The sequence below is a fragment of the Cryptomeria japonica genome, chromosome 3 (genome assembly GCF_030272615.1).
Source record: "Cryptomeria japonica chromosome 3, Sugi_1.0, whole genome shotgun sequence".
Classification (NCBI taxonomy): domain Eukaryota; kingdom Viridiplantae; phylum Streptophyta; class Pinopsida; order Cupressales; family Cupressaceae; genus Cryptomeria; species Cryptomeria japonica.
In genome coordinates this window covers 983,758,013-983,785,351 of record NC_081407.1, presented here as the reverse complement: position 1 = coordinate 983,785,351, position 27,339 = coordinate 983,758,013, and the positions used below count along the sequence as shown (strand labels likewise).

Here is a 27,339-nt window from a genome sequence, read left to right as displayed (position 1 = left end):
TTTTTACCTTTCTTCATGCGAATTGAGGAGAGGCGAATATAGTGCGAAGTGTGTTCGAAGGTGGTGCGAATTCAAACCAAGGGTGGCGCTTAGTTATCAAAGGGTGGTGCGAATTTGAAGACCACACCAAATGCGAACTTGAGGATACATTAAGGCGAATTTGCTAAAGACTTGGAGGATTTGTTTGAGCGATTTGTCAAGGGCAAATTTGAAGATCATTTAAGACCACGTCTAAGGCAATACTTGAAGATCACATTGAAATCCAAAGGTGGCGAAGTCGATTTTGAGGAGACCACATTGAAGACTATTTTACTCCTCCAATTTTGCCTAGGCAAATTTTTCTCATTTGCATTCTAGAGTTAGCTCTCTCCTGAGGTATGGCGATATTGGTTTTATTGTCTTGATTTTGAATTGTTCATTGTCATTGCCTTAATTTTGAAATTTTGTTTTTCCTTAGCTCAGTCTTTTTTAGGAAATGATTAATAAAGGACTTATCATTAAGTTTCCTAAAATTTGCTCTCTAATTTATGTTATGTATTGCAAAATCATGTTACTAATTTTGAAATGTTGTGTATGCATCAAATGGAGGCCTCTTCAAGGAAAATCAAGCCGGATCAAGGACGGTCTTCGCCAGGACGATCAAGCCAGGACATGGACGACCTTCTTTGGACTAACATCATCAAGGGCAATCCAGCGTTCCAAGGCGAGGTACATCATCTTCCTGCACATCAAGGACGCAAGGAGTTAGAACAAGGGCTCGTTGAAGAAGCAAAATAGATCCAGAGGAATTAATTAAAGCAAGTTTCTCAACAATATCAAGAGGAATATCTACCAAGTTACAAGTGTTAGATGAGGTGGCGTCCTAGTCATCATTTCTCCAGTCAGTGTGTTCCACCTCAGCATGACCAGATTCAATGTACTTAACTCATGGAAGGTGGCACAAACTCCGATGTACCTACCCTGGCTATCCATTGGTCAATTTTTCTAAAAGGGACATGTGTCCAAGCAATACAATTTTATCATTGGTCAAACATTAAATGTTATGTAATGATTGTAACAAACCCTAATTAGGGTTTTCATTGTTGAATCTTGGCCATTGATCTTGAATTGATCTAAGCCATCAGATTGTATTGTGGGCACTATATAAGCCCAAACATTTCATTTGTAAAAGAGAATTAGAGTTAGAGAGAGAGATTAGAGGATTAGAGATAGTATAGAAATAGTTGAAAGTAGTTAGAGAGTAGAATAGGAGGACAAGGCAAGAAATTGTTGCCATTGATTGTAAACAAACTCCATTTTCATTGAAGTAATGGTGAAATATGTCGTTTTCTTGCAATTTGCATGGTTTCTTGTTGAAGTCTTCAATCTTAGATGGTAGATGATTAGATGAATGGAGGAAATGTGATTAATTGATGATGGAATTCGTATATCCATACTACTAGCAGTTTGTTGATTGCAGACTTGCCTTGTGTAGTCAACTGGAATCGTTCAGCTCAAGCTCAATTTCAATTTGTCGCTTCTTCATTGATATGCATCAACTTGGATGGTATCTATGCCTGCGGTGATGATTTGAACATCATAAAGCTTCCTTAGAAGATCGCACTAGCCTTGTGTAGATGTTCCATTGATGTCAAAACAAGACCTAGTTAGAGTTTCATCAAAAATCAAATCATTGCTCCTACATTCTTAGTATTAGGATTAGATCCTCTCTTCGCCCTTATCCTTTTTCCATTTTTTTAATCTAAGTTAGTAAGAGCCTGTGTCCAGTAAAGCAGATCGGAAGTTCAATGTAAGTCCCCTTGTGATTCCAGCAAATCACATCATACCACTGGAGCTTGTCCACACGTGGAGACCCCACTAAAGGAACCTTGGAGTCTACCTAACTGATCCTTTACGCGAATCTTCAGCAGTTAGAGACTATTTTCTCAAGAGAGGATAAGATGCCTTTAGGTATTTTATTCTGTGTATGATTGTGTACAAAATACACGTCAACACTCACTTAGAGTAGTAGTATAGTGCTTTGATTTCAATGGAGAATGTAATGGTGTTTGATGAATTTCCATGGTTCATACTTTTTGCATCTTGTTGATTATAAGTTGGAGCGTAAAGTTAGCTTGAACCACCAAATTTGTGCTAAGTTCAATTGTGAATAGTCGTTTGGATTGCATCGTGTTGGGTATTCAAATGCATTTTCTCAATGTGAAAATTCTTTAACATCCTCAGTAGATTGCATTGGTTCTTGCGGAGTTGTAGTTAAACTTGGCAAAACAGAGCTTGGTTTATTTGGAATTTGTCCACTAAAGCATTATTTATTGATATCATTGTCCTTAGGAGTAGATTTAGATCCTTCTAACCCTTCCCCCTTTATTTTCAGTTCATTACAGTTTAAGCAGAAGCATCACAAAAGTGCTATATCCGGCGATGAAGTTCCAGCCACAATGAAGAAGTGAAAGAATGATTTAAACGTAAGTCCCCTTGGATTACCAGCATTCACATCAGCCAACTGAGTCACATCCGTAGCATAAGGGAACCTTGGAGTTGATTGTTTGAACTTCCTGCAATCTTAGCATGCAGTCGTACTTTGATCAAGAGAGAGTGACATGACTGTTAGGCAACTTTATTCTGTGTTAGGCGTTGCCATAAAAAACACGTCAACAACGAGCAATAACATGACTTCCAATATGTTGCAATAGACTAATCCAACAATGAAAGGAATATCATTCAGTAGAGCAGAAAACAATTAGCATCGCTGCTCATAAAGAGTAGATTATTCATAAGGCATCAAATAGATCAAGAAGAGTGATCTGATAAGCATGGGTGCCCAAAAGAGAAGATCAACACATTATATCATTGAAGACATCACATCTGACATTGATAACCAACTTAGGCATACAACAATTTAATCTCTTACATACTAGATGAAGGAAATAATGATTTCTATGTGTATGATTAATGCTATCAATCAGGATTAAGGAATAAGGGGATACACAGAGGAGAAACAGTGGTGTGGTCCTCTCCTAAGTATGCCACCTCATGGTGGTGACCGAATGGTCCCTTGAGGCCAAGGGTGCACAAGGAGTGTTGCCCTTGGGCTTAGGAGTGAAGGATCTCATGACACCCTACTGTAATCGTTTTGACTTCCCTATCATGATTGGTCATGAGATTAAGGAATTCAGATCATAGGGGGGAAGATAAAGGAAGAATGGTGAGGGGAACAACTATGCAAACCCTCACTAGATATTCCACCTCATGGTGGCGACCGAATGGTCCCGTGAGGCCAAGAGGATTGAATATTCGCTCTTGGGCCTAGGGTAGAGGAATATTCGGGCACCCTAACATACCATCTATCTTAGCCTCCCTATGGTTGAGATCCATCATTAAGTTATGTCTATCTTATAATCAAGTTAATGTTCCTAAACCCTAGTAATGAGATCTATGTTTTGCTTATACTTCTAACAAAGATATCTATTTAATTATGTTTTCAATGATTATCTAACATATTTGCAGGCCCTCAATTTGTGTAATCTAAGTTGGTGCAAAACCCTATTCCATCTCCTACTTGGAAATTTGATATTAGTGCAAAACTGAAAAATAAATTGAATGAATGATTCAATAATCGGATGATTACATTGAACGATATACACACGTATATATAGAGGTTACAAGACGATGTTCTATAATTAGAACATAACGTTAAAGTAAAAGATTAAAGAGCTAAAAGCTAAATTAAGCTTAAAAGCTAATTAACTAAAAAAAAAAAGCTAAATGCTAAATAAAGCTTAAAAGCTAATTAAGTAAAAAGCTAAATGACCATTAAACAAGGAACTAAATATAATTAAATATTCTAATACCCTCCCTTAATGGTTATTCTATCTACTAACTAGCCTACAAAAGACACTGTAGGGCTTTGTTGACGTGTATTTTGTACACAATCATACACAGAATAAAATACCGACAGGCATCTTATCCTCTCTTGAGAAAATAGTCTCTAACTGCTGAAGATTCGCGTAAAGGATCAGTTAGGTAGACTCCAAGGTTCTTTTAGTGGGATCTCCACGTGTGGACATTGAGTTTGTTACAAGGATGTCGAAGATCACCCATCAGGCTATCCAAGTTCTTGAGATTATTCACAGATTGATGGCAACAGTAGCTGCATTTGCCCATACCAAGGACGTTGTCATCCCTGTCTTGAAAGTTATAAGACACACATCCAGAAGAATTTTAGCACAAGAGAGGATCTTAGAAGGTGATTCTCACAGTTTGTTTCAGTGGTCAACCTTGCTCCATATAAAGAGTGTTCTCTTCGAGGACATCAGTGTTAGATGTGGTCAAGTTGAGGAGGTGATCAATCCGATCCAGGACAGAGTATTTGAGGTACTTCGTACCATTCTTGGCAGAAGGATCGAGGTCGAGACAGATGTGGATATACAAGAATTTGAGGATAGAATCAAGATCATCTTTCGCAAGGACGCAGATGTTACAGATGAGCAGTATGATCAGATGTATGCCACCATGCTCCTGATTGATAAAACAAAGGAACTTGAACCTACTTGGGACACAGCTCTTCTAGATGCATTTGATCAGGTTATCCACTTAGAAGAGAGTATCAAGAATCTTCCCGAGATTCCAAGCACAGAAATTGAAGGAATCGTGACAAAATTCATTGCATATGCTAAGAAAGAGAATTGGAAAGGGAATAAGATTCTAGATGAAAGGTTGTTACAGATGACATGACATCTTATTTCTCATTGGTTGATACCTCCTAGATTTTTGTGCCAAATTTAATATTTGGCTATGTATTTAATGTTGTTCAGTAAAAAAGGAGGTCATTTGTAACAAACCCTAATTAGGGTTTAGGTGTCATGATCTTGTCCATTGATTTATTTTCAATCTGGACCTTTCATTGTAACTGGGGATGCTATTTATACCCCCATTTTTCATTTCATTTGTGATAGAAAATAGTGAATAAGTGTAAGAGATAATAGTTGATGTAATAGAGAGATTAGAGTTAGAAGCAATTTTATTTTGTAGCAAGATTGAGTCTTGAAGAGAGAAATTCAAGCAATTGTTGTATATGATGACTTGGAAATCAATAAAATATTGAAGTTATGGTGTTTTGTTGCAAATTTCATAAGTTATCTTCATGGTTGTTGGATGTACTTGAATCACGCTCAATCAAAGTAGTTGTTAATTTGAAAGACTAAGTGTGAGATTTGATATTTGGTAGGATTCGCTATCCAAACCACTAGCTTCTTGCTGATTGTAGGAACGCCTTGCGTGGTCGACTGGAAAACATTTTGAGTCCTTAACCTTCAAGCATTTTCGTATCTAGGATATGTACTTTCATAGTAGTGTCCTTGGTCTTTGATGCATTGAACACCATTATTACCTTAGAAGATCGCACTAATTTCAATTGAGTTGTTATCTTATGGCAAAATTGAAGTTGGTTGAGTCTTGCCAAATCTCATTCATGCTAAGTCGTTCATAGGGTTAGGCTAGATTAGACTTACTTAAACCCTGTCCTTTTGCCATTTTTGAAAGTTCCTTTTAGATTAGTAAAATCTTCGAGCCTTTGAATCCGTAAGACGCCTTGGAGGAAACAGCAAATCACATCATACCACTAAAAAAGCTTGTCCACACGTGGAGATCCCACTAAAAGAACCTTGGAGTCTACCTAACTGATCCTTTACGCGAATCTTCAGCAGTTAGAGACTATTTTCTCAAGAGAGGATAAGATGCCTGTCGGTATTTTATTCTGTGTATGATTGTGTACAAAATACACGTCAACAGGCTTTTGATCACAAATGAAAAGAACACTCTGCTGTGGTGGAGACCCTCCTTGGATCTGAAAAGTGTTAATGACCAAGAATACCAAAAGCCATCCAAGCTAATGTAACCTTCACACGGGAATTAGAGATCTGCCAAACACGAATTATTGAAGCCCGAAACAATGATTTTGAGGAAAAAATCAGCAAACCCTTTTGCAGAAGAGTACCAACTCCAAAATTGATTGCAAGATACCACGGTTGCAGATGTTCGCCCTGGCAGGTGCGACCCAAACTAACTGCAACAAAGCACGATTTTGAGGAAAAAACCGTCAAACCCTGAAATAGGAACCCTCGAAAAGAGAATTTACGATTTTGAGGAGAAAATTGAAAAACCAAGAAATCTAAGGTTACAAATCATCGTTTTTGTGGAAAAAAAGGGTAAAACCCAGATAACTAAAATCTTATGCGAATATCGCGGATTACAGATGAGATAATTTTTAAGGGAAAATTATAAACCCTGCGAACAATTTTTGAGGAAAAAATCATGAAAACCCTCCCATGATTTTTTGTGGAAAAAATCAGAAAACCGACAGACAATTTTTCAGGAAAAAATCATGAAAACCTTGGGACTTGTAAGACGAGGTTTGGCCTAAATCAATCTGATCAAGGCAACGATATTCAGATATCGTGAACATGCACTGTTTCCAGGTGTTGTGGCAACTGTTGAACTTCTCTCTGTGTTCCAACATGATGTTGGTCAAAGATGCCATCACAGAAACTGAGGTTGAACGTGGTCAACCTAGTGAAGGCACAAAGAATGAGATGGAAAATTCTGATTAAAAATCAGAATAGAAGCAGCCGCATAAAAAATCTGAAACCCTGGAGGAGAATTCTGGCACGAATTCTAAGGTGCGAATTTCGAGGTTTGGAAGAAACCCAAAAATTAAAATTTTTCTGCAAACTTAAAACCTGAAATTTTTCCTGAAAATAATCAGAAAAAATAATAATTTGTAGAAAATAAAAAAATACCCATGATTTTTTTTTTGGAAAAAAAACAGAAAAATATTGACGATTTTTTTTCCAAAAAAAATGCAAAAAAAAAAAAGGGCAGAAACCCTAGGTTGGATGTACAGCATAAACAACGCCCACAGAATTAGCAGAAATCGTTGACTGTTTTAAAATTCCATGGCAAATTCGCTGGCACAAAATTTGAGGCACGAAAAACAAGGCAACTAGAAAAATCTGAGATCAACCCCAAAAAGCTCTCGAAAAACCCACCAAGAATCTAAAATCAAAATACAGATCCGATGGCTCAAAAATTGAGGCACGGAAAATGATGCACCCAAAAAAATCTGACGACAACCCAGTTGAGGTCTCAAAAAACCCACCAGAAATCTGCAAGCAAAATAAAATTTCGACTTGAATTGAAGGGTCAAAACCCTAGTAGAAAATTGCAAAAACCCTAGGAAAATTTTCAATCTACAAAAAAAAAATCTCCAGGTTGCAGGCCCGAAAATCTCTAGCACCCTAAAAAAACATGAACTGCTGCCCAGCACAAAGAAATTCGCCCACGAACAAGAAACCCTTGAAACCCACAAAAAAGAAAAATCATTTTTTTTATAAAAAAACAATTAAAAAAATTTTGGAAAATATTCTAGAAAGAAGGCCATGAATTTTTATTAAAAAATTCACCAAACTTTAAAGAATCCCATTGACCCGCTCTGATACCATGAAAAATAAATTGAATGAATGATTCAATAATCGGATGATTACATTGAACGATACACACACGTATATATAGAGGTTACAAGACGATGTTCTATAATTAGAACATAACGTTAAAGTAAAAGATTAAAGAGCTAAAAGCTAAATTAAGCTTAAAAGCTAATTAACTAAAAAGAAAAAGCTAAATGCTAAATAAAGCTTAAAAGCTAATTAACTAAAAAGCTAAATGACCATTAAACAAGGAATTAAATATAGGTGACTAAAATATAATTAAATATTCTAATAAAAACTAGGGCATTCAAGAAAAAGGGACATTACAAGGCGAGTGTGTTGAAAAGAAACTTGCAGCCATAATATAACAATTCCACATAACCCAATTGAGATTTCAATCAAATAAACACACAGAATCCACATGCAAGGAATGTACAACATACCCATCAAAGTTGAGACAAGATATACCCTGGGAAATCCCTTGTGAGGGAAAAACTTTGCCTCCAAAAGCATCTATCACCATGTATTATCAACAATGCAACCATTACAATTACAACCATGAAAGCTTTCGAAACCCCAACCATGTGCAACTAACATAATAAATAAAATATTACAATTATAAACATTATTATGCAAGGTGTACAACACCTATTTTCCCAACAAAATCTAGGGCATTCAAGAAAAAGGGGCATTACAAGGCAAGTGTGTTGACAGAAGAGATGAGACAAACTTCGATAAGGGATGGATGCTCTATCATCATAACATTTGCCTCTCATCAATATGATTTTCACAAGTTTGATTGTTTAGGGAAGAGGAAGGATGCAAATTTCCAATTTCCAATTTTGAAAGGTGCCATAGAAGGGGTTGGAGCCTCTAATGTTGTACAAGTAGTTTTTTATTCAGTCTATGTATGAAAGTTAGCTAGCTTGATGGTGGAGGTGCTTACAATCACATTTTTTGGACCCCATTATTGTTATTATGCATTGAATAATACCTTGAAAGACATTGGGAAGATAGATTGGGTGAAGGTATTGGTGCTAGAGGTTAGATTTGTGTAGATGTAAATTTGCAATCATCACACTTCACTTGCTTTGATCAAGACTTTTTCGAGGAAGGTATTCCTCAAGCCTGTGGATATTAGATATGCACGCTATTTTATTTTGTTAGAGGTCTAGAAGGCTTTATAATTAATGGTGGTTAATTCAAAGTGGGATAGTGTTGACGTGTATTTTGTACACTATCAAACATAGAATAAAATACCTAAGGGTACCTTATCCTCTCTTGAGTAAAGCCTTCGAATGCTGAAGATGTCGCGAAAAGGATCAATCGGGATGACTTCAAGGTTCTTGTATGTAGGGTCTCTACGTGTGGATAAGCTCTCTGTGGTATGATGTGATTTGCTGGAATCACAAGGGGACTTACATTTGATGATTGAACGTCTGATTTGCTTTGAATATTGCTGGAACACAGGCTCTTACTAGCTTTGATTTGAAAAAAAAGGAAAAAAGAGGAGGGTGAGGAAAGGATCTAATTCTAATACTAAGAATGTAGGAGCAATGAATGATCTTTGATGAAATTCTAACTAAGTCTTGTTTTGACATCGCAGGACCATCTCCACAAGGTTAGTGCGATCTTCGAAGGAAAGCTTTATGATGTTCAAATCATCACTGCAGGCATAGACACCATCAAGTCGATGCATATCAATGAAGAAGCGACAATTGAAGTTAAGCTTAAGCTGAATGATTCCAGTTGACTACACAAGGCAAGTCTACAATCAACAAACTGCTAGTAGTATGGATATACGAATTCCACCATCAATCAAGCACATTTCTTCCACTCATCTAATAACATGAAATCAAATACGAGAAGTATAGAGACCATGCAAATTGTCGAATCGACCCATAAATTTCACCATTTCTTCAATGAAGTTACAAGTCTTTTACAACAACATCTTGGCAACAATCTTTGCCTTCTCTCTCTACTCTACTTTAATTGCTATTCTATCAACTAGCTAATCACCTTCTAACTACTCTCTATCTATCTTCTAACTGCTTCCAACTATATTCTAACTATCTATCCCTCTTTACAAAATGAAATGCCAGGATAGTGCCCTCAATACAATTCGATGGCTTAGATCAATTCGAGATCAATGGCCAAGATTCAACAATGAAAACCCTAATTAGGGTTTGTTACAACCATTACATAACATTTAATGCTTGACCAATGATAAAATTGTATTGCTTGGACACATGTCCTCTCTGGAAAATTCCACCAATGGATAGTTGGGGTAGGTACATCGGAGTTTGTGCCACCTTCCATGAGTTAGGTACATTGAATCTGGAAATGCTGAGGTGGACCACACTGACTGGAGAAGTGATGACTAGGATGCCACCTCGTCTGACACTTGTAACTTGGTAAATATTCAACTTGATGTTGTTGAGAAGCTAGCTTTAATTAATTCATCTGGAACTATCCGCTTCTTCAACGACCCCTTGTTCTAACTTCTTGTGTCCTTGATGTGCAGAAGGATTGATGTACCTCGCCTTGGAATATTGGATTGGAGAAGAGGTCGCCCTTGTCGATGCTAGGCTGGATCGAAGAAGGTCGTCCTTGTCCTTGCTTGATCGTCCTTGATCTGGCTTGATTTTCCTTGAGGAGAGTCTTCCGACTTGTAGATCTTTCGAGCTTGGGAGTCGCCATCTTGATACCTACACAACATTTCACAATTAGTAATATATCTTGAAGTGTAGAAAGGAAGATTCAAGATTCTAATTTAGGAAACTTCATGATAAATCTTGAGTTATCATTTCCTAATTTAGGATTTTCAAAGCAAAATTTAAATCTTCAAAAATGGTGCCAAGGTGATTACGCCATACCTTCACTTGGGAATTAATTCTAAAAAATGATGCAAAAATAGGAGAATTTGCTAGGCAAAATGTAGATCAAGACTCCCTTTAGCAAAATGCGCCTCCTTTAGTCTTCACAAGCATCAACTCCACCACCTTAAGTCTTCAACACTTAAAGAAAATTCGCTCCAAATAGGCCAGCTTTCGCACTTCCTTACTTGCCTCTCCAAATCGCACTTGAAACAATGAATGAATGATTTGAATAATGAAAAACACACCCCAAATATATAGAGCGCTCACCATTTCACCTCCCCATAGGCCGACTTGGCAAAATAGGCCAAAAATAAATAAAATTAAAAAAAGGAAGAGGCCAACTTAATAAAATAATAAAAATGATACCTCAAGCGCTCTCTTTTCAATTTTAATTTAATAAAAATTAATTTTAAATGCCTTTATAATAGAAATTTGATTTTTTTAAGGCCTAAAATCAATTTATTAAATGCCAATTTAATTTAATTTTTTCAAATATTTCGAAGTTGATGATTTTGGCATTTCATGCGATTTGGAGGATATTAAAGCCCAAGCATGGTAAAAAATAACGAATGTCAATAACCCCACTCTGGTCCCTTGGAGAGGGACAGGAGCGCTCTTGCATTTTAAACCTTGTATTCCTTGCTTTCACGTTCAAAACCTCATCCTTGGCGTCCAAAATGGTATTTTTATTGGGAACTTTGAGCTTAATTCATTCGTTCTTCAGGAGGAGCGTACCTTAAGACATTTTCGCCCTGGTTCCTTGGTGAGGGACAGGAGCGATCTCACCCTTTGTCCTTGGTCCTTATCTTTCAAATCACCAATTCAAGTTTGGAGGTAAACAATGAGCTTCATTCGTCCCTTCAGTGCATGTTCAACTCGTTTTTTGCAAGGCAAAATTGATCCTCTTAAGATTTTCGCCCTGGTCCTCCAGTGAAGGACAGGAGCAATTTTTACACTTGAGCCTAAGATTGTCGATTCTTGGGGGTAATTCCTTGTTCATCATCTTTCGAAAGATATTTCTCACTTTGCACAACCTTGTCCTGGCGTGGTTTTGGAGGAAAATTGTTGATTTTATAGAAAATCGCCTTGGTCCTTCAGTGGAGGACAGGAGCGCTTTTTAGTTTATTGCACAATCTCTTGACCACATCGACCTTCAGTTACTCCTAAGGCGTAAAACATGATTCCCCATTCCATCTTGAGTCTTGGAAACAAAAGTAGCATTTCAAAATGTTAGGCGATTAGGCATATTGAAGATTTCGCTCTGGTCCCTTGGAGAGGGACAGGAGCGCCTTAGCCAATTTTCATCGAATTTTGTGGTCCTTGCAACTCCATTCTTCTTTGAAGCACTTTAAATATCATTCCAAACTTGTGCCTTGGCCTGGACTCGTCCCAATCTGGAGAGGAAGGCTGGCTAATGTGTTTTTCGCCCTGGTCCCTTGGAGAGGGACGAGCGATTTTGCAACTATGAGCTCACTTGTGCTTTGCTAATTTTCAAAATTATCTTCAATGGATCGATTATGCCTCCCTTCATTCATCTCAAACGCGCAACTTGCCTTACCTTTGCCAAAAATTTGTCTTGTGAGAAAATTGCTCTGGTCCCTTGGAGAGGGACAGGAGCGCCTATTGCCATTTGGGTTGATTCTCTTCTTTGTGGCCTACTCAAGTTATATTCAACGGGCAAAACATACTTCCCTTGACCTCTTCAAATCGCGAAATCACTTAAATCTTGCAAGGATAATGCAAATTTGGAATTCAAGCTCCGGTCCTTCAGTGAGGGACAGGAGCGAATTTTACCCTCTAGGCCAAAATGCTTCACTTTTCACCATGAAATGTCTTGGCTAAGGAAGATATCATCTTGTTACACGCCATGAATAAGAGTTCAAGTCTAAGAAAGGTCTAAAAATGTGCATATAAAGAAAATCGCTCTGGTCCCTTGGTGAGGGACAGGAGCGCTTTTACCTTTGTAGACAAAAACTCCATCATTTCATTGTCTTTGATCAAGTCTGGATGCTCTATCACGTTCATTTCGTCCTCCACCATGCCTTTGATGTTCCAATTTGACCAAACAAGGTCAGGAATGACTCAAATAAGCCTTTTCGCCCTGGACCCTTGGTGAGGGACAGGAGCGCTTTGCCTTGGTCCCTTGGAGAGGGACAGGAGCGAAATTCGCTCTGGATCCTCAGTGAAGGACAGGAGAATTTGACTTTTTGAACTCTCTATCAGGATAATTTTTATGGAATATAACATTTAAGTATAAGATAGATTCTTATACTTTAAGTTATATTCCATATATACTTTCAGGATGTTTGAGAGTGGTTTCAGACCTCCAGGAGTTATATTGCAAAATCTAGTTTTTTGAGGTTTTTCAGTTTCCAGACTTAGTCAAATTTCAGGATCAGGACATTCAGACTTAGCCAAATTTTAGGATCAGGACTTTCAGACTTAGCCAAATTTTCAGGATCAGGACTTTCACTCTAGCAGGACCTGCTATCCTATTGATCTCCCCGACAGTACTCAAAAATGCAAAAGCCAACTGACAAAACCCTAAAAGACCAAAAAACAAACCCTAAAAAGCAAAAAAGCAAGGGTCCCCATTTGCAATGGGGTGATGTGTGAAAACGTCACAACAGATAGATGGCCATAGACAAGCACACTCGAAGGAAGAAGTGTGGAATGAATTTTTTTTGATGATAATTGGTGGTTCACAATGATGTAAGAAAATTGCTGGTTTTATGATTGAATCTTTAAAATGTTATTTTGTTAATGTTTTGGAATTGTAGATATGTATTCTCCTCCATTGAGCCTATTATGCGAGTATTGAGATATGTCGATATTGACTCCTAGTCTTGGAGAGATTTATGAGACCTTTGATAGCATGTTTGGGCAAATTAAGCAAGCAATTCATAGCAAGAACCCTACTTTTGGATATATGAGGAGCATCTTATGCCTATTGTGACGCGATAGTGGGACACTATGGACATTGTGTTTCACATGGCAGCCTATGCTCTAAATCCCAAATGATATGTAGCTAAGTCTGAAAGATTGCCTCCATCTCATGGTGAAGAGGTGAAAGGATTTGAAAAATGTATATTTGAAGAGGAATCTGCTTTACTTTGCACACAATGGTTTGCATTTATCAATCCTTTTGGTTCAACCTTTAACAAACCAAAGGCAAAGTTGGATAGAGCTACACTAGCTCAAATTGATCCTATTGGATGGTGGACGTGACATGGCAAGGATGCACTAGAGCTGAAGGTACTTGCCATTCATCTTCTTTCACAAGTTCCCAGTTTCTCAACTGCACGGAGCAATTTGTCCATGTATAGCTTCATCCAATTAATCAAGAGGAACAACCTTACCTCTAGATGATCGTAAAGTTGGTTGTTGTACATAGTGCCTTGCGGCTACAGGATTGATAAATCCCTCAGTATCGTCAGACTCCAGCCTTATGTGGGGATGTTGATGCTGAAGATGCTGTATAGATTGATGAGGAGGAGATATAGGAGGGGTTGGTTGGGGTTCCATTGCTTGAGGTAGCCCCTTATACTGGTAGTGACTCAAACTCGAGCATTGATTTTGATACAAACCTACGAAATGCATCTGCTGATTAGGAACAGCTATATAGTTTCTATGTTTTTGTCATTTCATAGTTGAAACTTGCAGCCTTTGAGCATTTTGTTGTAATTCTAATGTAATTTATATTCACATTGATAGTGAAAGTATTTAAATTTTGTTAATTTGTTTGTCAATTTTCATGTGAAATGTCAATTCAAATCTAATGTTATGTATTAAGCTTCTATAATGCCTATGACTAATGCTTTATCATTGTTATGATATCAATATTTGACATTTTTTTATATTTATAATTTTTTTCCTATTTTTTAATAGCTATCCCCTGCTGCCCCCTAAAAAATAGCCAAAAAGTACCCCTGTACCAAAAACACACCCTGCTGTCCCCTGCTGTGCCCATCCTGGAAACTTGGGGGAGCATAAGTTTAAATGTTCATGAAGATCTTGTGGATTCGTTATTACAACTTTCTTTTTGACATTTTTCAAATACTGCATGTTAAATTGTTTTGCTCCTCTGTCACTTGCAGGTATTTATTGGCAGAAGCAGGTGACACCCTTTTTGCTTCTTTCATCGGAACAAAACAGTACAGGTGAACCAGTTACCACAACATATATATTCATGATAAATCTTTTAAATTTAATTGTATATTATGCCACTTATTGCAATACTTTGATAGAGTGATCATTGCTGCATGGTTTTTCATGTTTATTGTGTTGGTTATTATTATGTCTTGATGGAGAATGTTAACTGTGTAGGGATTTCATAACAGATGCAAACATATTCCAAGGAGCTGTCTTTCAGGATGATACTCAGGAAGATAATCAACAAAATGAAGAAAGTCGATCAAGTGAAGAAAGTGAAGTCACTGCAGCAAGTAGCCAAAAAGGGACATTGTATCAGGGTGGTCGGTTAGGATCAAATCCTGAGAGATCCATACTGCAAAGAAAGGAACAGGAAGGTGCTTTCACTCCTGCTGCCCATAGGGTATGTTAACATAGCAATTAAAACATTGATATTTGTCTTATTTTTGGTCCTCACTCAATCCATGTATGATTATGTTGTATCATTTATGCTATAGGAAGATTTACTGATTTAGTGATCAGGAATCAATTTAATCTCCTATTCAAAGTAAAATGTTTCATCTTTAGATTCATAGTTAGTCAGAATCATGTGGCAGGGTTTTCTAGGCCGTGCCAAAGGTATTCCGGCTGTAGAGCTATACAGACTTGCACAAAAGAGGGATCTAAAGCTTGTACTTTGTGGGCATTCGATGGGTGGAGCAGTAAGCACAATTACCTTATGTTAACTCTTTGACAAGCAAGGCTGTTTCTTTCCAGGCTATGATTTATTTATCAGCATGTTCCATCTTTGCAGGTTGCAGTGCTAGCAACGCTTGCTATTTTAAGGGCTTTTCCATCAGCTTCGTTAGTGAAAGATGGGTATGACATCCCCATCAAGTGCATTACATTTTCACAACCTCCTGTTGGAAATGCTAAACTAAGAGAGTAAGTATTCTACTGTTATAGTGGGAAATCTATTGTGGAATTTAATGTTCTTTCTGGGTGACACTCACATTCCTATATTATATTGGAAATTAAAACATGAGAAGAATTTGCCACTCTTCTCTTCTTCCCTTTTCTTGTATATATATTAATATATTTATAATATATATATAATATATATATAAAATAAAGGTATGTATCAGCACTGAATCATTGTGCTATGTTTCAGTTATGTTCATGGGAATCATTGGCAATTTCATTTTCGGACATACTGCATTCCTGAAGATATAGTACCTCGAATTTTGTCGCCAGCTTACTTTCAACATTATTTTGGACAATTATCAGAAAATAATTCTCAGTATGGTAGCTTTAATTCCTCTTCAGAAAATGTTGGTAATCAGTCAAATGTTGATAGAGAAAGGCTGCAAAAATCTAAGCAAACTGAGGATGAGAGCTTGGTATTGGGTCTAGGTCCTGTTCAAAACTCTTTACAGAGACTGTCCAGATTGGTCCCTCTATCAGGAGTTCAGAAACAACTAGATTGGCTTCGAAGAAGTAAAAAAGAGACCAAGACTTCAGAACAAGGAAACTTGGGTTCAAGTTCGAAAGAATCTTCATCACCAGTTGTACAATCACTAGAAATCCAAGAAGGGGCAGATGGCCTATCTGTTAGACAACTTCCTAATGTGGATGAAAGCTCCTTCAGGAAAAATGAATTGGCTGGAGCAAAGGAAACGAAAGGTAGAGAAAATTTAAAATGGCACAGAATTCCCAGTTTCCCTACTTATGTTCCTTTTGGTCAGGTAAAGGCATATATTTCAAAATTATGGTTAATGCTATTAGCCTATTTATTATAATTGATCTGTGTGGGTAGAGCATATTTATTCAAAAAGAAGTAATTATGTAATATATCATCTGTCTTTATCACGAATTTATGGAGAATCTAAAATGAATTCTAAAATATCTGATTACAAATTCTTCATGTGGACTCATTGAGTGGTTGTTATCATGATAATTTGTTGGCTTTCAGGCATTTGTCTGCTTATTCTCAAATGTATTTGTGCATCCTTATAGCTACATAAGTTTGTTTCATTCAATTTTTGTTTAGGATATTTGTAAAATTGCTGAGGAACAGATGCATTTTTAGCCAAGTACAATTTAGTGCATAGATATTGAAGGAGAATATATGGTGTTGATGCTATGGTCTTATATTGATTGAGTCATTTTTCTGTTTTAATTGTGTATTCTTTGCCAATTTGTATCTTGATTTCTGATCATTGTTGTATCTTTCAGCTGCATTTGCTGGCAAAATCATCTGTGGAACCGTTATCTGCTTCAGAATATGCTAGTCTAACATCGGTATGAACATGACAAACTTTTCAAAATTGAAAATATTTATGTTATATTTAGCAGTTGAACTTTTATCCCCCTTATCTTCGCTACAGGGCTGGAGGTATTTAGATTTTGGAATTGTAATGTTAGAATGATTTATAAATTTAGTGTCACAGTATTGTCCATTTTGGAAAGATTATATCAAGATTCTTTATTATCAAAATGAAGTTTATTACCATATTTATTTTCTTAAGTTAAAGTGCAGAGTTCTGGAAGAGGATGGTTCTATGTAAAAGTTTTTCATTCTTTGTGTGCTTTCATCAAAATCTGTAGCTCTTGCTTCTCATTTGAACAAATTGAATGCTTTTATCTTAGTTGCTTTGTCCTTGGCAAAGGCATGCGCAGGTTCAGTCTGTCCTTACGGAATTGAAGGAGAGGTTTCAAGCACATTCCATGAAGTCCTACAGATCTCGTTTTCACAGGTAATTTTTTGGTCACTTCCCATCTAATTTATACTTCGTTTGTTCCTTTGTTTTGTTCTTATATTTCATCTTGTTTTCAGATAAATGTTAGAAAAAATGTGCATGTTGACTGAATCAGGTAACATAAGGCAGGCTAGATATTAACATTTACCAATATTAAATGGTTGCTATATTATTGGCTATATCTGAGTGTTGCTCGCATATCTGGTTATATTCATTTATGATAACAAAAAACCCAAGAGAATGATCTGCACTTGTCCTTGAATTCCTTTGAATGAATTGTGCACTGAAACCCTCTGAATAATCTCCTCAATATGCCCAATTAGAATATCTGAATGAAGCTCTCCTAAATGCCAAACTCGCTGGATCTTTCACCAACTCATAAGGCTGTAACACTGAAGATTTTTCGTTCTCCAATACCCTGTTTGCTGCAACTGAGAAACCCTCGTTTCTGCTGCTCTCCAGAATAAATTTCATCAAACAAAATGCCAAGAATAATCCCTCTAGTTCGAACTTCTATGTATTTATAAGCCTTCTCCAAGCATGTTCGATTTTCTCCAATTAAGCCATTAAATGATATAAAAAATAATATAATTTTGTTTCATTTAATATCTCATCCAAACTTAGGGAAAAGAGCTCTTAATTTAATAAATATTTTGGCCCCCTCTTCATGACGTCTAGACCCTCACTTAAGTGATTTTTTATAAAGTTAATTTATAACTTTATATTTAGCCATTTAATGAATTAATATTAAGTTGGCCACAAAAATATTAATATCTCCCCAAGTACACAACATTTTAACATGCTGTCTGAAGCAAGAGTCTCTCCTCATAATTCCCCATGTGACAAATACACTTTCTAAAAATAGAAAGGGTCCATCTGTAATACTTTTGACTTACTATAAATAGTAAGTAGAGCAAACAGAGTCCAAATGAAGTCGAACGAAGGCCAAATCTATAAAACTCTGAGCACTGGAGATGACACAACCCTCAAAAGACCCTCTAACCATCCTCATTAGCCTACGAGGGCCAATAATAGGCTAATCCAATCATAAACCATCTCATCCCAAAAAGGGGACATTACAGGAACATTGACACATACATACATATATAAAGTCATAATTACAAATTGTGTGTATACATACATACATAAATGTATGTACATGTATGTGAGTGTATTATTTATAGGTATATGTATATATACAAACATGCATGTACACATATGTAAGTGTTTATACATACCCACACATATACCTAAATATATGTATGCATATATGCATATCTATATACAGGTACATATATATTATATGTGTACAAGTACATGTATATTATGTGTATATACTTACATATATGTAGGTATACATTATATATAAGCATAGATACCAGGAAACTCTATTATAGGAAGGTAGACCACATCCCTGTCATGTACCCACAATTTTTGGTGACTACATTTATTTGTAACATCGCCATGTTCATAACCTTGTTTCATTGGCATTCCCGTCTCTGTACCAGTATCCATACCCCACTTATCATGGTAAATACAGTTCAAATTCATGGCATGAACAACAAAAATACAAATCAAATTAAAATAAATAAATAAACGAAGAAAGATTGATCAGCACAGACTTCACAATATTCCAAGTAAAAGAAAAACTTCCTTATTTTGTCAATCTCAGCCAGTAAATGCTCTATTCAAATTCACTTTGGCTTAGCCTTGCCTCACACTCCTGCAAAATGCCAAAATTTCAATTCATTTGAGCTGAAAAAGATCATAAACATTCCCATTCTATGAGGCAGAATGTTTGAAGTTTTAAAAATATTTGCAATTGGCCTCTCCCACTGCGCTTCAGGTAACTATGTATTAACTTAAACACACCATACATGAGTGACTTAGATTGTGTTTGATAATCTTTATGATGGAAATGTTGTCATTGATGTCAAAGGAATTAGACGTCTTTGATGTCAAATATGAGAAGACAATGTTAGTCATAGATGTCAAAGTTCAAAATCATAGATTGACTGTTGCATGATCCTGTTACTGTAGAGTATATTACTCATTATATTGCAGGTCTCCAACAGAAGTACACATTGAGCAGTGAAGTGAGGCCTTTTCGTTTGTTGACACACATTATAGGCTTTGATCCATATACAAGTTTTAATAATGCCAGTTTAAAAGAAGTAATAGTGTCACTATCGAATTGTTCAAAGATAGATTCTATGCAAGGGCAGATCACAGGCATAAGATACAAGCCAACCTTTGAAATAATTGCCTATTATGGAATAACAAGCGTTTGTAGAAGACTTGCATGAAGAAAGAAGATTGCTGGTTGACTTTTTTTGGTCTGGGATGCCAAAGAGACGACTTCATCTTTAATTAATAATGAGCAGGTTATAATTTGCAACAGTGATTAATGTTAAATGATATGAAGGCATTGATTGAAGAAGTTGGTCTACGATTATTGCAAGTGATCCATGATGACAAAGGAATCGACTTACATGGTACAGTGTTATAGAGCAGTGACTTAATAATAAATGGCATCGACTACAAATATAAGCAGCAATTGAACGACTAATACAAAGGCAGAGATTTGGTAAGCAGTCCATAGAACAAACAATTACTTAATCATTTAAAAGTCTAAATGCAACGAGTCTATTGGAGAAATTGATACGTGCAGAATGATGCCTTAATAATATTAAGCAAAGGTAGCAGTCGATTATGAAAAGAATTATTGATACGCATATTAGAAGTATCATGTAAAGTAGCAGTTGAAACAAACATGATATTTGTTGATACATGATAGCCTCGGTAAGATAAATGATTGAATGAGAGATAAATGAAGTCTCTCATTCAATCATCTATCTCATCGATAGACTATGATAAGACTTCAGTTATCATTCCTTTATTTGATGATTATTCTTCGATTTATATATATATAACCTTGCATGCAAATTCCGATCAACATCGGGTTCTTAACCAATGCCTAACTACCGATTAATATCGGTTGCAAATCGTAAAGCACAGAATACCGATTGGTATCAGTTTTACTTGTTAATTATATGCACACCGATTGGTATCGGTTAAATGCGATTATGGTTGAAGAGGTGCGATCAAGTAATATCTTGATCGGTCATGTCTAATAGACATGACTGGTCAAGGTATTGCTTGATCCTCCTTATTGGCATATATATATATATATATTGATCGGTGATTGTGAGAAGAACATCGAAATTGATAAATGCTCCTTCTCCATCTGCAACATACCAGATAATAATCAGATTTATTATATTGTGAATTAACATATACTTGAAAAGAAAAAAATAACCTTGAATGTAACTTGCACCTTGAATTGAAAATTGAAATACATTTACAATATTCATTAATAAAGAACAGTGATAAGAAGTGGCAATTTGTTTGAGAAACAAAAGGAAGCAACAAGTCAATATTAATAAACGTTCATATATCGTAATGACTGACTGAGTCAATAATCATTAACATATTGGTAAGACAGTATTTGCTTTCCAAATGATATGGTTCATTAAAGGAAATACGAGTATTTTTGTTAAAGAATGTTTTCCCAGAAAGATGCGATTAAGAAGACTCGCCAAATGACAACCTACGATTATTATACATGAAAAGGTGCAAAGTTTATCACACAAAAGAAAGTGATTAATATTAGTGATTAATATTCTTAAAGACAGCGCTCTTCACATGAGGACAAATTGTTTTACTAAAAGACAAATTCTTTGTCTCATATGCAATGTTGTCTTATTCAAAAATGTAAACTTTTTTGTCTTATTCAAGGTCAAAAGGCAGCGCTTGAGATAAGAAAGGTTTGTCAAGTAATTAATATAATATGTCATTTAAAGACAAGTCAGCAAAAAGGTACGATTTATTTGGAAGAGTAATATTTACGAAAGGAGGCGTCTCAAAGGAGGTATGAAGATATAATTTGTAAGAAAAAGAATATATCTATTGTGAAGCATCGTCTCTCTTATAGGAGTCGTATTCTTTCAAAGAAGATTCAAATACAATAAGAATATGAGATGGGAAGTTGTGAGTGAATGAAACACAGAATGCTCAGAAAAGTGGAAAAAGAAGATGCTAGTGTGTATGTATTAAATACATTTTTTTAATATACACAAGAATACTAAAATTCTGAAAGTACAGACTGAAGTGTATTGGTTGGAATGAGCAGAATATAATTCTGAAACTATCTTTCAGTTAGGAGGAGAGTATAATTCAGAAATTATACTCCAGATAGAAGTAGAATATTAAGTGTGTAAAGAAATAATAAAAGACAGAGAGAGTGATGTAACATAATTCTGAATTTACTTCAGACCGTGACTATGCTAATATAACAGACAGAATCTTGCAGAAATAAGAAGAATGTTGGCATGAAAGATAAGACTGTGAAGATATCAGACCTAAGTTAATGAGCATATTCATATGACAAATTTGTAAAGAATTTATGAAAAGATACATTTGACAGAGAGTATGAAAAATAAAAGAAGACCTTTATGTGTAGAGTGTATTGTTTTATGCTGGAACATATATGAGCGGTGCATGTTAGAGAAATGAAAAGAAAATTTTGAAAGAGAGTGTGTGGTCTGTATATAAGTCTGAAATAATCTTCAGACTATAAGACAGTGAGTATGAGAAGAATGTGAGAAAGGTATTATGTGTGAACTATGAAAATATAAAAAAAGAGGAAGAGAGTTGTGAGTGTATATATGTTGAGAAGATAATAACTATATACACCTGTAGGCGAGCAGTGTATAGTGCTGAAGGTATAAAGAGAGTTTTAAAGAGGATCAAGTGCAGATTTATGAGAAGACTGTGAGAAGAGTAGTCTCAGGCATATGGGCAGATTATGAACAGATTTATATGACAGACTTGTGAAGAATCCATGATCAGATTTGTATGACAGATTTATGTATATGTAGATATAAAGAGAAATGTGTGCAGATTTATAAAGACATATTGATGATGATAGAAGAGAAGAGTATGCAGAGATAGTGGGAGGATTATGCAGCATTTTGTGCAGAGATAAAGAAGACTAATGAGCAGATTTATATGCGCAGTTTGAGAACATATTTATGACAGAGTTATGAGGAGATTATGATCAGATTTATGTGACTGATTAGTAATATTCATCACAACAGATTTGAGAAGATCAAATTGTCCATCATCCGTTGTTATAGCAACATTGTAAAGGTGGAAATTCTGATTTATATGAAGTGAGTTGGTGCTCACTAATTCTGAACTGGGAGTTGGTGCTCACAAAATTCAGATTTGGGAGTTGGTGCTTCTAGTGGGTAGGTGCTCACAAATCAGATTTGGGAGTTGGTACTTCCAGTGGATTGGTGCTCACAAACAGAGTTAGGGGTTGGTGCCTACAAATATTGTAAAAGAAGAAATATATAAAAGTATTGATAAAGGTTTTCTCCCGTAAGGATTTCCACGTATATATCTTGGGTTCTATTTTGTTCATAACAGTTATATTACATGTGAATGTTGATCAGCAATGAATATGTTTATAAGATAAGCTATATACATGTAATTGAAGTTGAAAAAGTTTAAGTTGGTGAAATTTGTTGTTATACTGATTAACCCCCCCCTCTCAGTATAACCATGTGCTCTTCACTTTATAGCTTACTTTCTTACCTAGTTATGAAAACTGAAATTGTACTTCTACTACTTGCAGAGTCATACCTAAAGCGAGAGTTATAATCTAAATATTATAGGTATTATGCAAAATTATATTTAAAACCGTTAATGCTTTGAGCTTTAATTAAAAATCCAATCTAATATTGGATTTATTTTGCAGGATTTGCGAGCTTTGTGTGTCTGACAAATCTTTTCAGACTTTTAGGGTGGAGCACCTTCCACAACAGGATAATTTACATCAGTGGCTGGGATTTCCATATGCAGGTACCGTTGAAATTGGAATTATTGCAGAGACACATATTATTCGAACAGCCATCTCTATTGTACCACTTGGCTGGAATGGTGTTCTTGGTGAGAAAAATGGTTCCGAACCATTGAGGGTGGATGTCCATGGATATGGGTTGCACATGTGTACTCATGTTCAAGCTCAAGTAGATGGGCAGTGGTGAGCTTCCCTTCTTTTTCTGGTGGCTAATCATAGTTCACTTTGTTCTGGATTTTGATTTTAAAAAATCAATTACAATTTGATAATAAATTTTCTCTAAGAATATATATTTTTTTAAACAAAACAAAGTGATCAATAATATGTTTGCAAAAGCTATCTAAGAAATTATGTTTGTTTACAAAACAAAGTGAATAATACTTGTTTGCAAAAGCTTGCTGATTAAGATTTATTTATTTATGTTTGTTGTGAGAGGCATGCAGTTCTTCACATATATTTCTATTAAAAGAAATGTAGAAAAATATTATGTTAAGAAAACTTCATAACTACATTAGGGTGGCTTCAGAAGAAGCAGGTTGATTGAAGTTCAAGCATCTTTTGATTTATTTACATATGACACCTGTGTTCTTTATACATTCTTCTGAGTCTGTGATGGGTAACCTATAATATGCAAGGATCCTCTGGATTTATAGGCACACAGATTAGTTGAGTATAAATGCTTTCTGTTGTTCGTCAGCAGTGTTAAAATCTGTAAGTTGTGAAACCAGTATATGAAAGCAGAGTAGACATATCATTTTACTGATTTTTTTGGCATTTTCTAAAATCTGGCATTTTCATTTCTGCAAAAGAAGTCATATGCAGAGATGAATAGCCATATTCTTTTCCATGATATCCTTCTGATGTCAAATAGGCACATGGCAAAGTATTTTGCAATTACCCTTTAATATTTCTCTGTTTTTCCACTACTGTAGAACAAGAAACAGGAAGATGCAGTGAAGAGAAATTGCCAAGGATATTGTGCAGACCCAAAAAGTGGTAATTTGTTAGAGGTTGAAAATATATCTGTTATGAATTTTCTAAAGGAAATTAGATAGCAGTAATTAGAGAAATTATGCAAGTAACAGAATTCACACAATGTTTACCCTGGGGAACTCCTACAGGAAAGAAACCAACACAATAGCACACAAAGATTATTTTAGAAAGAGGAGATTTTACAATATAATAGACTAATGGTGCTATGAAAGGAGATCTTTAGCTCTGCCTTTTGGAGTCATTTCAGCAGTATTTACCTGTAATAAAATCATCATCAATCTCCATCGCAAATTTACAGGAAAAAAACCAATAACAACACACTCCAATTGTAATAGAAAGAAGAAATGTTACAATACAATAGACTAGCAGTGCTATCAAAGAAGATTTTCAACTCTACCTTTTGGAGTTAGTTCAGTAGCATGTACCTAAAATAAAATCACTATAAAATCTCCATCCCTAGTTTATATGGTGAAAATGGAATGATAAAAACCTCTTGTAAAACCCACAAAGATCCAACCACATAAAACCCTAGTTCTATAATTAAGAATCCACCATACACCAATGAAGAACCTAAAATATGTAAAACATCAACATAATAGAAAGATTATATCATTCACATGCTTAGTAGGGTTTGAGCTCCATTGTTTCCTATCTCCATTGATCTTGTTTGAAATGGTTGCTCTCAGATTTTGTATTGCGCACAAGAGGTCAACAAATAACGGATTGTGGTTGTGTAGATGCTTGATTGCTTGAAAGTTGATTAATCACATTAGTTAGGGTTCTTAGGGTTGGCAAGGATGAAAGGATCCTCTTATATAGAGCGTACCTTAGAAAATGGAGGGATAGGATTAAGAGGCGAAAGAATAAATGGTCGGCTAGGATTAAAGGGTAGATAGGGAAAATGGTAAAATAATAAGAGGGTAGTTAGGATAAAATGAAGAAATAAATGACAAGCGTCATGGAGGGAAAAAGCTAATGAATTAATTAAAGAAATAAAGATCTATTTAATTAATAGAAGAGGTGGGATCAATTAAATAAATATTTATTTATTTAATTTAGGGAAAGGATAATTTAAATAAATAAAAATATTTATTTAATAGGGAAAGGATAATCTAAATAAATAAAAATATTTATTTAGTAGGGAAAGACTAGAAGAGGATAAGTGAATTAATTAAATAGATAGGGAAAGGATAATCTAAATAAATAAAAATATTTATTTAGTAGGGAAAGACTAGAAGAGGATAAGTGAATTAATTAAATAAATAAAAATCTATTTAATCAATAGAAGGCTTAGGATAAAATAATTAAATAAATAAAATATTTATTTATTATTTATTTATTTAGGCTAGGACAATTTTAGGTGTGTACACCTAGCATCCAATATATAGGCTAGGGAGATCCAGAATACCACAAATGAGTTCTCTATTACGGAGACGTAATTGGTAAAAAGTTAGTTGTATTAACAATTGATCATGAAGATCATTAATAAAGAATTACAACAACAATGTTTTTAAAAGAAACAATCGTAAAAAATAGAAAGAAATTAAATTTACAATATTTACATTATTGACCATTAATTAACAATAAAGAATATTATTCTAATACCCTCCCTTAATGGTCAATCTGTCAACAACACCAAGCTGCCTCCTGAATTTAGCAAACTTATCTGGACTTAGCGACTTGGTGAGAAAATCTGTTGTTTGCTCCACTGTTGGAGCATGTAGCAATTGAACTGAACTGAACTGTCTTCAACAAGCTTTCTGATGAAATGACAGTGAGTTTCCACGTGCTTGGTTCTTTCATGGAAGAGGTAATTCTTGGCAAGTTTGAGCACTCCCTGATTATCACAGAACAAGGGAGTCAGACTTGCTTGAGATATCTGCATATCCGCAAGCATCCGACGAAGCCAAACTACCTCACGTGCTGCCTTAACTGCTCCTTGATACTCTGCTTCTGTCGAGGAGAGAGCCACTGCCTGTTGCTTTTTACTAGTCCATGTGGTTGCACCAGATCCCAAACTGAACACATATCCAGAGGTTGACTTCCTGTCATCAACCGAACCTACCCAATCTGAATTTGTGAACCCATTGAGTCTAGGATCATGACTCCTAGTGTAAAAAAGTCCATAACCAGAGGTGCCCTTCACATAATGCAACACATGCTTCGCTGCTACCCAATGATCGGCCTTGGGGGCTATCATGAAGCGTGAAATGTAGCTCACTACAAAATTGAGATTAGGTCTAGTAGCAGTAAGATAGATGAGACTGCCCACTAGTTGCCTGAATTGTGTTTCATCTACAAGAGGAGAATCAAACTTGGCTAACAACTTCAGTCCTATCTCCATAGGTGTGGAAGCAGGTTTGCAATCCTATATTCAAACTTGTCAAGCAAGTTCTGGCATACTTAGATTGAGAAATAAAAATGCTACTATCAGTCTGCCAAACCTCAACACCTAAACAATAATGGAGGAGCCCTAAATGTGTCATATCAAAATCCTTGCACAAGTCTTGTTTGATTTCTGCAATCAAATGTGTTGAACTGCCAGTAATGATCAAGCCATCCACATAGACAACAAGAAAGAGAATATCATCACCAGAGTGTTTGATATACAGGTTACTGTTAGAAGGACAACGCTGAAAACCATGAGCAACCAAGTACTGATCAATCTTAATGTACCACGCTCAAGGAGCCTGTTTGAGTCCATAGAGTGCTTTCTTGAGTCTACATACTTGATGTTCTTTGCCGACAACCTTAAAACCAGTAGGCTGCGTCATGTAGACTTTTTGCAACTCCCCATTGAGGAAGGCACTCTTAACATCCATTTGATGGACTTTCCATCCAAACTGAGCTGCAATAGCGAGAAGAAGATGAATTGTACTCATCTTGGTAGTAGGAGCAAAGGTCTCCTCATAATCAATGCTGTCCCGCTGTGTGAATCCTCGAGCAACTAATTTGGCCTTTTATTTATCTAAAGTACCATCCGCATGATACTTAACCTTATACACCCATTTACAGCTAATGGGCTTCTTCCTTGGAGGAAGATTAGAGAGAACCCAGGTTTTGTTCTTTAGAAGGCTCTGGTATTCTCCGTCCATTGCCCGTTCCGACTCTGGAATCCCTTTTGCCTCTGTATAGATCTGAGGCTCATAAATACTATGAATGTTGGC

The 27,339-nt window shown here is 35.8% G+C and overlaps 1 protein-coding gene across 3 annotated transcripts in view; it reads left to right on the top strand.

Moving 5' to 3' along the window:
* Window positions 1–27,339, top strand: part of LOC131076201 (uncharacterized) — a 109,903-nt gene that overhangs the window by 25,817 nt on the left and 56,747 nt on the right. For 2 of the 3 annotated variants that reach the window (XM_058013255.2, XM_058013257.2), the window contains exons 3-10: window positions 14,461–14,523; window positions 14,690–14,918; window positions 15,112–15,216; window positions 15,309–15,439; window positions 15,666–16,239; window positions 16,730–16,795; window positions 17,174–17,250; window positions 23,078–23,362. In XM_058013255.2, the coding sequence (XP_057869238.1) occupies window positions 14,461–14,523; window positions 14,690–14,918; window positions 15,112–15,216; window positions 15,309–15,439; window positions 15,666–16,239; window positions 16,730–16,795; window positions 17,174–17,250; window positions 23,078–23,362 (1,530 nt within the window). The remainder of the gene's footprint in view (window positions 1–14,460; window positions 14,524–14,689; window positions 14,919–15,111; window positions 15,217–15,308; window positions 15,440–15,665; window positions 16,240–16,729; window positions 16,796–17,173; window positions 17,251–23,077; window positions 23,363–27,339) is intronic. The other variant, XM_058013256.2, reaches the window with a different exon arrangement.